Source organism: Prunus persica, chromosome G1 (assembly GCF_000346465.2).
Source record: "Prunus persica cultivar Lovell chromosome G1, Prunus_persica_NCBIv2, whole genome shotgun sequence".
Classification (NCBI taxonomy): domain Eukaryota; kingdom Viridiplantae; phylum Streptophyta; class Magnoliopsida; order Rosales; family Rosaceae; genus Prunus; species Prunus persica.
In genome coordinates this window covers 12,571,111-12,583,372 of record NC_034009.1, presented here as the reverse complement: position 1 = coordinate 12,583,372, position 12,262 = coordinate 12,571,111, and the positions used below count along the sequence as shown (strand labels likewise).

The window sequence follows — 12,262 nt, the reverse complement described above, 5'->3', positions numbered from 1 at the left end:
CTTTAAACGATGTCCTTACAAATTTATAAAAATCTTATGCATCATTGTGGGACATGGATTGCCAAGATAGTCATATCACAACATAAAAGTTATTCGGTCAATGAACTTCTAGTTCATGACATCATAATCTTCAACTATAATAGTTGTGTAATATTGGGGCCTCAAGAACTTTTGGTTCATAACATCATAAACTTCCTACCCACAAAAGAAAGTAGGAAGTTTCTCCAATAGACGCCTCTGGCTATCAATATTGGGGCGGTAATACAAAACATTACCATTGTAAAACGAAATTAATTAATAACCTAACATAAATAAAATAAAATATAATAAAATAAGTAAAGTGGTATAAACAAGGAATAAAATAAATAAATTAAAGATTATCAAATTCCAAGATAATCCAATATTAATGTGGATTCAATATGTAGATAAAACTACAAGTTTAAGAATTGGATTTCCAACCAATTCAGGTTCATATGGGCACAAATAAGTAATGAACTTTAGGTTCATATGTAGTATTAAGATCCATGAAAAACTATGAACTTCAGGTTCATATCAATATATATTCGAAACTTCAGGTACGAATACGTAGATCTAAATAAATTGAATTAATAGTTGTGCTTTGAACTTCATACTCAAATCGATGTATATGCACTCGAAACTTCTGGTTCAAGTTCTTGACATATGTAGGCCTCATGGAATTCTGATTTTGATTAATACAAAATCGAGGAGTTTTATGTCCTTATATGCTCTTTAAATTCACGGAACTTCACGCCCTCAATTATTTGGAATCAAAGAACTTCAGGTTCTGATTCAATCAAAAGGACTCTATGTCCTAATCTAGTTATATGATGAGGATCACGGAACTTCGGGCCCCTGATCTTTTGTATAATTCAAACTCATCATAATAATTAAGATCATACTTAAAATTAAATAAACAAACAAATAAAAACAAAAACATGGCATTATATTCATGTGTAATAAGAATAAGAAATTTTTTTTCTTAAACAAGCATGATGAAGTCTGATGGTGAGTACAAAGAAACTCTATACCATGTGATGACTCTAGCTCATATAAGAAGAAAGAAAATTCAGAGAAAGAAAACATACCAAGAGCAATCTCGTGCTGATAACGTGTTATAAAACTAAAGGGAGAAAATGTAGAGAGAAGTGATATGCTAAAGATAAAGCTTCACCATGTTTATTCCTACTTAATCTTTGGTAGAACCACCTATTTATAGGCTTACAAGATAGGAGATTGAATACCATCATTTACAATATACCTATAGGTTACAAGCACTAATTACAAATACTTAGTGCATAGGTTACATAAAATCCAACGGTAGAATATTAAGAGGTATGGTGGTCATCCACCAACTCATGCATTTACAACATGGGAAAACTTTTCGTAGCAAAAGAAAAAGGGAATACTTAAATTTTCATAAAAAGAAAGGGTATAATGTTGAATAGTGAAAATGTAATTATTGTCTTCCTAATTACTAAACATTTTATTATGGTGCTTCAGGAAAAAAAATAATAAGGGGGTTCCCTTTAAATTTTTAACATACTTAATATGGTGCTTCAGGGAAAAAAAAACTTCATAAATTTCAAGAAAGAGATTGGCAAACTTGTCAATTACAAAAGTTCAAACCTAGGATCTCTACCATCACCACACCCGTCTCACGCTACCTGAGTTAAGGGGCTATGGAAGAATAACTCATTTCCAAAGTTGTGCATATACTAGACTTTTCATCTATAAACTTCCTCCATTTCTGCAAACCAAAGCTACCTACCGAATTATGAAGAATTTCCGAAACGACAGTCTTTGAAGAAAGGCTTCATCAGGAGGAGAATGCTGATCTTTCAGCCATTACACTAGTGGTTCATTAAACATGGTGGGACGTCTGATACAAAATAAATATATAAAAATGGCAAATGGTCGAACAGAATCAGTAAAAGGCAAATTCATATACAACTTGGTAACGAACAGAAATATTACATAAATTGTTTCAAAAACTCTGTGGCCACCAGCCTCCCCCGTGTGTTCACTGACATCTTTAATTCACTTATCTCTTTATCAATATCCTGTAATCCAAGAAGCAACGGAGTAAGAATCTTAAAGCATAAACATAACAGCAGAGCAAATATAGAGAACCAACATATTGATATCACACATCTTCAGATTAAGCGCTTGAAATTCCATATCAGTCAATAAAGATCCAACTAGGCCGTAAAAATATCCGACAATATAAGCCTTGGGCCATATAAAATGCAATCATCCTACTTACTAATATCTATATGACTTCCACTTAATGGAAACATTCCTCTAACAGATTAACACCACTAGCAACATAAGCAAATAGACAGAGAGAGAAGCAAGCCAGATATGCTTCTCTTGACACTGATTACTGCCAGTGAGTAAATTTTCAAATCTAATATTAAACCAAAAAAACGATGTTTTGGCTGGATAGCTAACAAATACCAGGGGAGGTGGGGAAGTTAACAATTTGTGATTTGTGATAAACCAAACTGAAATTAGCAATGAGCCTGGCCAAAGTCCGTTTCAATTGTTATCTCTACATGTAGATGATGATGTAGTGTACCACCACATACAACACTGAACCGAAAAAATGTAAGGTGTAACTTTTGTCATGTTGTATAAGACGGTAGTTGTAGTTGCATTGACTTAGGACACAATAGATGAGAAGAATAATTGGAGTGTGAAAGCCTCAACGAATGTAGCTATTGATTGATTTTCTTTATGGAACCCAAAACAAAAAGGAAAAAATGGAAAAAAAAAAAGGGAAAACACAAAGAAAATTGTTTCCTCAGAGTACCAGCTCCAAGGCTTCTTCGTACAAAAGGAATTCCATATGAGTTTGCATCAAAGCTATGCATAGTCAAATGGCTAAGATTCATGCAAAAGGACAGGAAACTTGGGTGTTCGAAACTTCACTTATTAAATTTGTGTGTTCCAGAAACAACCCACCCTACCCAACAGAGGCAATTGGTATTCTCAAATATATTAATTGACCAACTACCATTCAAAAATAAAAGGTATAACTTGAGCAATCGTTTCAAGCAGCAGTCAATTAATACATGCAATTCTATAAGGTTTGGAAAAATGCTTGCCTCCATGAACTGTGCAATAAAATCAATGAGCTTGTGCTTCTGCATCTCCTCGCAATGGTAATTTGTTACAAGAAAACTAATATCATAACCCTGCATAGAAAAGCATTACACAAAGTAAATACATATGGCAGATTAATTTATGGGAGTTCATCTTCAAATATGCTTTCATAGTGACTTAACAACATGAAAATTAACATTTTCCTACAGAAAAACAATTCCTCAAGTCAAGTTCATGGCACCCACTTAGTTTTTCAAGCAGTATAAATTCACCAAGTCTAATTTGAACTCCATGCAAGAAATCTATGTACCTGCACTGGCTTTCTCCTCAATACCTGGAATGCTTCTGCCCTCATCGATAAAAATCTAAGAAATTTTTTAGTTAGTATATTTTCAAGTTCATCTGCCTGCTTTACCTATACAAGAGAGAACACCCAAAAGAAAAGGATATAAGGAAAAAATAAATGGGATACTGATTTCCAAATTATATACAACAAAAACTCTTGCAGGTGAGAACTGTAAGCTATCCGGACAAAAAAGCACAAGAAAAGTGAACAGCAAGTCCACTTCTAAGAAAACACAGTATCTGCAACCAACTCTATCCTAAAATAGATACAACAAAACCATATAGAAACCATAAAAAACAGCTACTATTGAGCATAGAAAAACAGAAAGCGGGTTACGACCAACTATATACTAAAATATATTCAAGTAAATATGAATACCTTGAGGCTTATGCGAAGGGAATTAATAGATGTCTCAATTAAGCATTTTTCAGCCTCATTTCGACATATCAAAACCTGTGGTAGCAATAGTAAATAATCAGTGTTAAGCTTCTTTTCTGAAAAGAAAATAAAAAAAAGCTCGGTAACGTGAACTTAAGATCTCCATCACATTCTTTTAGGAGTATCTGACTCAACAGAGTTCTATGTGGTCAATGACAATTTTAACATCTTGTAACCATAAGCTATGAAGTCTAGAAGTTTCACTTTTAACAGCCACAAAATATAGAGGCAAGAGCTGTTTCCTAGCATATGGCATGGAAACTTAAAAGTGTAGTGATAATAAAGGAAAAAAGAGAGCGGGTAGAAAAACAAAGAGTCCAGCATGCTGTCCACATTATTAGCTGTAGCCTCCAGTTTTTTTATATATTCAATTTGCTTAAACCCAATAAACTATTGACCCAGAATTTGTCTAGAAAATGGTAATTATATTACTAAAAATGTTTAGGCATGAAAGGGAACTATCCTCGCCAAAATTTCTAACTCATATGACAAAGTTTACAACTTTTGGAATGTTTAAACTAGGTGTAGAAAAGTAAAATGTGAATCTTCCAACAGTGCAAGGCATTAGGAAATACACATATGCAAGCGACCAACTTTTTTAAACATAACATTAGAGTAGGAAGAAGAAAAGAAAAAAAAGAGGGAGGGGGGGCAACTGATCTTTATCATATCAACAAGATGGTTCTCACAGGATTTAGCAGAAGTTCTGAGCTGGTCCTGCAAAATATGAAGAGAAGATTAAAACTTTATTGAAAAACACATCAATCAATATTTCTAAATTAGTTTAATAGCATATACTTTGAGAAAAGCATTTTTATTGTGGCCACCTTACAAGGACCTGTTTGTTTTCTCCGTACAGCTTATATAACATTAAAATAAGCATTTAAGGCAGCAGCAAGTGTAATATTAAGATCGAAGTGCAACTCATAAACATACTTTAGCTCAACTTCCGGCTTGTTATGCCTTTCAACTTCTTGACAAGGAAAATTCTGCAAGCAGCATATGGTGCAAGACATAGAATCAATCAGGCATTATAAGCAAATGGACTTTTTCTCTTTTCTTTGATAGAATAAGCATTTGAAATATAATTACATGAAAACAATGAAACTGTAGTACTGGGCTCTAAGCATTAGGATTTCATGTGCGTGCTTTCAAGAACCAGAAAACAAAATTTTCTAGAATTGACAGTGCCCACCAACCAAAGTGAAAAATAAATAACTGGTCAGGCCTCACAAGACATTTTCTTTCTTTCTCTCGGTACAATCACAAGAAATAGTTTAAACCAACTCTGTACGGGCAACAAGACATCATAACAATCTTCAACTAAGGCTAAACTGTGAAGCAAGGAAGTTACCCACTTAATATGTTTGTGTACACTGTCTGTCCCATGTGAAAGTTGATACAAGTGTAATATATCCAAGTTTTTCTATTCATAAATATATGATGTGCTCAACATGAAAAACATACCCCTTTTTTTGTTGTCAATATACTTAAGATTCAAAGCTATATTGAAAATGAACAATTTTTTAAGGCGCTTGTACAGATTGCAGAAAGAGAACAAAAATTACTAAAATTGATAATACCTGAAGGCACATTGCGGCATCGAGAGTGTTCCTTATACACGTCAAGTACAATCGCAAAGTATTCGACTGAAAAAACAAAAAGGAAAAAATAAATGCAACCCATCACTGAAATATGCTTAATTGAGTTTAATTCAAGCTTAGAAGTCCGATGGAATACGATAATAATTGTAGTGCACATGTAATGGAAATCAAGCAAACCATGCCCTAGATACGTAAATTTGGCTTAGCAATCTCAAATTTTCTTTAGGGTCTGTTTGGCCGCCGAGAAACAGAATGTGAAATGACACTCGTAGACTTTCTCGGCAACCAAAGAGAGAGTAGAAAAAGTAAAAAAAGGATGCTGCTCATTACACATACGCGGATTAAAAAAAGTATAAAAGAGTAAAGATCCGATGGGTTTACCATTTTAGGAGCAGACAAATTGGTTCAGAAACTGGAAGGAGAGATTTTGCTGGAAATGATCGCGAGAGAGAGAGAGAGAGAGAGAGAGAGCAAACACCTTGTTTGGGGTAGGTGCTATTGTGCTATTGTGCTATTGTGCGCTTGTGGAGTGTATTTTGAGGAAATGAGTGCTAAAATGCGCCGTGCTTCATAAGGAAAGTATAAAACAAAAGAAACGGAATTGAAAAAATCCGACCTGCCGGATTCGAACCAGCGACCTAAGGATGTCTGCTTTCAAACAACTACAGTCCTCCGCTCTACCAACTGAGCTAAGGTCGGATTGTTGAAATTAGAGCCTAACAAATTATATTTAAAGGTATTCAAAGGTGTAATTATCCCAGACGCTTGCCGCATTCAAATGTAATGGCTTCTACTAATTGCCAAGCTGGTGAAACAAGTTAGGAAAAAGAGTTACTTTTTTTTTTTTTTTTCCTTTTTTAAGTTGGTGTCGGTTTGCTGCCAGCAAAGACCAAAGTGGTATTGGTGTCTAGAGACACCCACGGAGAAATATTTGCTACGGTAATTATGCGCAAACATTCAAGACATGTTGCACATTTTATACATGTTCTGGAACACAAAATGCATAAACAAGACAAGTTAGATTACATGTGATTCATTATTGTGTTAGATAACCGGTCGGAAGGGTTAAATTGTTAAGAAATGAACCAATAATGTATATCAAATTCTAACAACATCCACTTCCATGCGCACATGAATTTTCGAACGCGTTCACTTACGTTGAACTAGAGAACTACATGTTGACATTAGATTGATTGAGCAGTTGTCATATAACTTGCAAACCATTTATATATTTGTGACAAACTGAACAAACACGAATATATAACTCGAGAATGTACAGTTTTTTTGTTACCCATCACTTTATAGATTTCCTATAGAATGGTGTCTTGTCCAATTTACTCCACTTTTTTGGTTACAAATTTCACTTCTTCAGGAAGACCTCAATTACTACACCTTGATTCTTTAACTTCTTTCTCTCGTAGAAGGGAAGAACTGAGACAAACAAAATAAGAACAAAACCCAATAAGAAGGATCTCAACAACATCATTGTTTCTTCACTCTCTTTTTTCACATGGTTTCCTCTCAACTAGCTGCTAAGCATATAAACTACCACGGCTAGCATAGTCAAACACAGGTCCTCTTTAACTACCTCCCAATAATATTACAATTTGAACTAATTAAGGAAACTTCAGGGTGATTTCCCCAAAAAGGTTTTGTAGAATCATGAAGTATATAGGTACTCTCTCTAAGACCTGCTTAAATTTCATCCTCCTCGAATGGATCTCGTTCAGGGTAGTCACCAACCTGAAATTTCATTAGTCACATTAGTCAACTCCATGAAGAATTCATGCAGGAAATACACAAAGGCCACTCTATAAATAATTGCTTTCAATTAGGTCATCACAAACAATTTCATTTAACATAAAACGCTTCAGATGGAAACGGAATTTGCACCAGAATGGTACATAACAATTTGTAAGATACAGGGGAATCCAAATACATTTAACAGCCAATGCTGACTCCACAATTTGCAATTTACCAGGTCATCATTGAGGAATAATTCCTAAGCTGACTCTCTGCGCTTTAACCTGGGGTTCTTCTTCTTATGTATAACGGTATAACTTATAAGTCATAAAAATGTTATTGAAAAACAATCTCACCTAGGTTAAATTTTCAAATATGAGAGAGGTTCATACAACGAGTTTTACCTTAAATCATTGACAGATTTCATTTATCATACTTTTGCAACAGGTCCCTGTGCTATGAAAGCTACGAGTCTCCCTAAACAAAACTACCAAGAAGGATATAAGTTAACTTTCAGTTCAGCCTATCCAGGGCTCAAAGGTGAGCCACAAACTATTGTTTTGTTGGTTGAAATACCACAAATGGGTATTAAAGTTTAAAAAACACATTCATGTTCCCTGTCAAACACTATTGGATTTTGTGACTCGCCCCCCGCTACGTGTCCCCTGCCCGAAATGACGGATCAAAGGAAGTAACAGGCTAGCCTATAGGAAGAAAAAAAAAATCATTTTGAAGTATTTCCAGTATACAAATGCATACAAACCTTTACTTTGTCTGGCCGAACCATTCCACCATGAAGTGGGGGGCAATTGAAATATCGTGTTCCTTTCACCCTATAATATGAAGAAGAGGAATCTCAACCAAATAATATGCAGGAAACAGGACTGCAAAATTAAAATAGGCAATTCAAAATTTCTACTCATGGTATAGCAAAATCACAACATGAAAGAATTTTGGTTCCATAGGATTTAGTAACATACCAAAGATCACCAACACTGTAATGGACACCAATTTCAAGAAATATAAGGTTGTATATGCAGAATTTCAGAGGGAAGAATATTCAATATTCATCAATCTTAGGAACAAAAAAACCAAGAATAGACAATTTTTATTATTGGCACACAACATACCAAGAAAACATCGTTTGAGTCAGGAGCTCACTTACATGCCATCATGCTTTCCCAATGGTTCATCATATTGAACTCCAATCCAGAAACCAGGAGCCAGAGATTCTGCCCGACCAACATATTTAACAACACCTCTTTTATCCCCTGGTTGAACTTCACATCTATCTCCTACCTTCAGCATATAAGTAGGAGAACTGAGCCAATCATGAATATTGTTTCACAATAAACAAGAAAAGAAAATGCTAGTTAACAAATATGAGGAAGATTTGGAAAACCAAGAATGCTCTCAACTCCTGCACAAAATACAAGTACTTAAAGAAACATGATATCAACATATATTCATATAAAATTACAGTTCAAGTGCCATCAAGAATGCTGAAGAAAATGCCCACTGCAACTGGAATGGAAACTAATCCAACTAAATGCTTGAAACCAACAAGGTAAGGAACAATCACCACTTAATGACACAACACCCTATGTTATTTCGTGGAAATTTAAATGCTACAAACTTTAAAACCTTCAGATCATAAAAAGATTAGACAAATAATTATGTCATTCTTGTAGTCTGTGTATGTGCCACAACACTAACTAAGTCAGTAGTACACATAAACCACTGTAAAACTGTTTAACATGACAGACTGAGCCTTGTGGTTTATGCTTGTGACCCAAGAACTACTAATACTAAAACAAAAAAGATAGGAAAAAGGAAAGAGGAAGCACACCTTGATATTCACGCGGAGATCTTCCATATAGTTCTCTGGTATCTGCAAACAAAATTTCAGTCAACAAACTTATGAACATCTCAAGTCACTTCCACATGCAAAGCTGACTAACAACAAAAGTTTCGCAATTTAATTCATGATTAGCATGGACTGGTAGAAGCAATGGCCGTGTCATTTGATTTGACAGTCAATACGCATCTTAAAGGAATAAATAACATAGGTGATGCTTACTTTATTCTCAAAAGTTGATGGGTTCTGAGATGCCAATTTGTCCTTAAATTTTCTATAAGTCCCTGAAACAAACCACAAAAATGTGATTTCAAAGACAAAACATATTGAACTAAATACACTTTACAAGAACTACAAACACAACAATATATTGCGTAACTTTTACCATCTCGTTTCTCATAAGCTTCTTGAGAAATAGTGTACTTCTCCACCAACGATGTGTCCTCAAGCCACCCACCAGAGGTCACTGATGAAGGGTCCAGATCTATAACATGTAGCCGGTAGCTTTCGATTTCAAACACAAATCATCAACAAAAATCACAAATTTAACCAAATCAATACTCACAAATAACAAGAGAGAGAGAGAGAGAGAGAGAGTTTGTGTGTGTGTGTGTGTGTGTGTGTGTGTGTGTGTGTTTGTGTGTACTGACCCGTCGTGAGGGGAATAGAAGCCTAGGGGCTTGGAGTTGTCGTCCAAAATGGAGACTTGGGTGTTGGCCTCGTCGTAGAGGTGGAGCGACATGGAATCTACAGAAGTGCCGCATTTACGCCATAGCTTGTCCTTGACGGACTCCACAGAGCTCTGGAGGGAGAAGCGGATATCGGCGGAGAAGGTCTTGAGGTTCGAATGAGTTACGCGCAACAGTACGGACTCGTCTCCCTCGATCTTCTGTAACCGAGTCGCCATTTTCGTGAGTGCGAAAGCTGTGAGCAGCTCTAGCACTTCGCTCTAATCCAGGTTCACTGTAAAACTGGATTAATTAGGGGTGGTTGCGGTTCGGTAACCGCGAATTTTTACTCAAATCGCAAACCGATCGATTATTTGCGATTTGGTGATTTTTGAAACCGCAAACCGACCGCATTTTGCGGTTTAAAACCACAAATTCTCAAGCATTCACAAAAATATAAATTTACAACCTAAATAAATAAATACACAACCTCAATTTCTCAAGCATATATAAATTCACAATCGATTCCAATTCTCAAGCATTCACAACCTAAGAAAATTAAAGTTACAATTCCAAACATTCCAATTAAAGTTAAACTTCTCAAGCCTTCCAATTCCAAATCCTTTAAATTTACAAACCAAAAGCAAAATAAATTAAAGTTACAACCAAAAAAAAAATCCAATTCACAGTTAATTAAAGTTACAAACTAAAAGGAAAAATGCAATACACCAATGTTACAAACTCAAGTGTTGGTGGTGAGTGGATTTGAAGAACCCCTTTGTATTGTTTGAGCACCAATGCTATCTACAAATAAAACAACATAGTTTAGTACATTTTATTATAAGAAGAAGCATAAATAACATTAGCATAAATAAACTAATTACTTACAAGTTGTCATATCTTCCATTTCCTTGTAGAATTCAACCTCATCATCTGTTGGTTCCTTGTAAAAGGAAAATTCGTCCACTCTAAGCCAATCACTAGTACACACTAATGCCTCTACCATTTTAGGATGCAAAGAGCTTCTAAAAGGATCCACAATCCTCTTGCCTAGGCTAAAAGCATTTTCACTAGCAACCGTAGAACTTGGAATTGCAAAGATATCCTTGGCAACTTGTGAAAGAATAGGATATCTTGTTTGGTTCCATTTCCACCAATTCAAGAGAAGAGAAGGGTTTACAATTTTACTTAATTATTCATAGAGTATAGCCGTGCGGCTATACTTTGCGGTTTGCGGTAACCGCAAATTTTGAAAATCAAATACCGCAACCGTAAATGCGGTTCGGTTCTTAATACCGCGATTGCGGTTCGGTTTACCGCGATTACGGTTTTATTGCGGTAAAATATCGGTTGGTTTTTGCAGTTTTTCAGTTTTTCGGTTTAAAATGCCACCCCTAGGATTAATAGGAGAATTAGACGGAAATGTTCAATTGAGATTTTAAAATATTATTTAGGGATAAAAAGTCTACTGGATTTAAAAAGAATGCAAGAGCAGTTTCACTCATTTGTCACGTGAATAGTGTCAGCCCTTGCAAGGTGCACTTCTACCAATATTAAGATGGCAATTTTCTCTGAAAGGAAGGGTCTTTATGGGGATTTGACCCTAATGGGTCAGGAATGAAGGACAAAAAATGGGTATGCAGACAGGTATGGGGAATATTTTAGGTATCATGTTGGGGAGGGGAGAATGCAATAGCAGTTTCACTCATTTGTCACGTGAATAGTGTCAGCCCTTGCAAGGTGCACTTCTACCAATGTTAAGATGGCAATTTTCTCTAAAAGGAATGGTCTTTGTGAGGATTTGACCCTAATGGGTCAGGGATGAAGGACAAAAAATGGGTATGTAGACAGGTATGGGGAATATTTTAGGTATCATGTTGGGGAGGGGAGGGGCGAAGATAATATTTTAATCCCCAACTCAAACCCTTCCCATTTACAATATTTTTTTCTTTAATTAATATTTATACATTGGGATTAAAATTCTGATGCCATATTAATTAAGAATTCACTCTCTCTCTCTCTCTCTCTCTCTCTCTCTCTCTCTCTCTCTCTCTCGTCCCATTCTCATCCCCAAAGCCACCATCACCACCACCACCACCACTCCAACCCCTACCCTACCTAAACCACAAATCACAGGGACTCTCTCTCTCTCTCCCTTTCCTTCCTCTCCGGTAACGCCATCGCTTTTGGACAAGGAAAGAGGGCTCTTGAAATGAAAGATATACAAGAACCCAAAATTCAGACTGCATTGCTAGTCCGAGCTACTCTCGGAGCTTCTTTCAAATCTTTCAAGAACCTGTTTTTCCTAGCCAATCAATAATTGAAGCGGAGAATCTCATATTAGACAATTTCAATAAGCTACAGTAATTCACTAGAATAACCTCAAACAATTACAACATATAATTGAAAACCTCCAACAATCGATGCATAAATTCTTGTACCAAAATCTCTTAAGCAACTGTCCACTAAGCACAACCTC

At 35.6% G+C, this 12,262-nt stretch overlaps 2 protein-coding genes and 1 non-coding gene across 4 annotated transcripts; all 3 read right to left on the bottom strand.

The window, feature by feature from the left end:
* Window positions 1,577-6,050, bottom strand: LOC18790203 (actin-related protein 2/3 complex subunit 4). The gene is made up of 8 exons (XM_007223532.2): window positions 5,896-6,050; window positions 5,494-5,559; window positions 4,847-4,899; window positions 4,600-4,627; window positions 3,851-3,925; window positions 3,437-3,541; window positions 3,129-3,218; window positions 1,577-2,081 (listed from the first exon to the last, which is right to left on the bottom strand). The coding sequence occupies exons 1-8, from the start codon at window positions 5,896-5,898 to the stop codon at window positions 1,992-1,994; spliced, it is 510 nt and encodes a 169-aa protein (XP_007223594.1). The 5' UTR covers window positions 5,899-6,050; the 3' UTR covers window positions 1,577-1,991.
* TRNAY-GUA lies at window positions 6,125-6,213 on the bottom strand. The gene is given in 2 exon segments: window positions 6,125-6,160; window positions 6,177-6,213. It is a non-coding gene; the product is annotated as a tRNA-Tyr (tRNA).
* On the bottom strand, window positions 6,826-10,099 carry LOC18789340 (tubulin-folding cofactor B). 2 transcript variants are annotated; one of them, XM_007223726.2, is made up of 7 exons: window positions 9,766-10,095; window positions 9,501-9,619; window positions 9,338-9,399; window positions 9,107-9,148; window positions 8,423-8,556; window positions 8,021-8,090; window positions 6,826-7,257 (listed from the first exon to the last, which is right to left on the bottom strand). In XM_007223726.2, exons 1-7 carry the CDS (start codon window positions 10,020-10,022, stop codon window positions 7,210-7,212), a joined length of 732 nt encoding a protein of 243 aa, XP_007223788.1. In that variant the 5' UTR covers window positions 10,023-10,095; the 3' UTR covers window positions 6,826-7,209. The 2 variants fall into 2 exon arrangements, with proteins under 2 accessions (XP_007223788.1, XP_020410028.1); XM_020554439.1 differs by lacking the exon at window positions 6,826-7,257 and having other exon boundaries at window positions 8,052-8,141; window positions 9,766-10,099.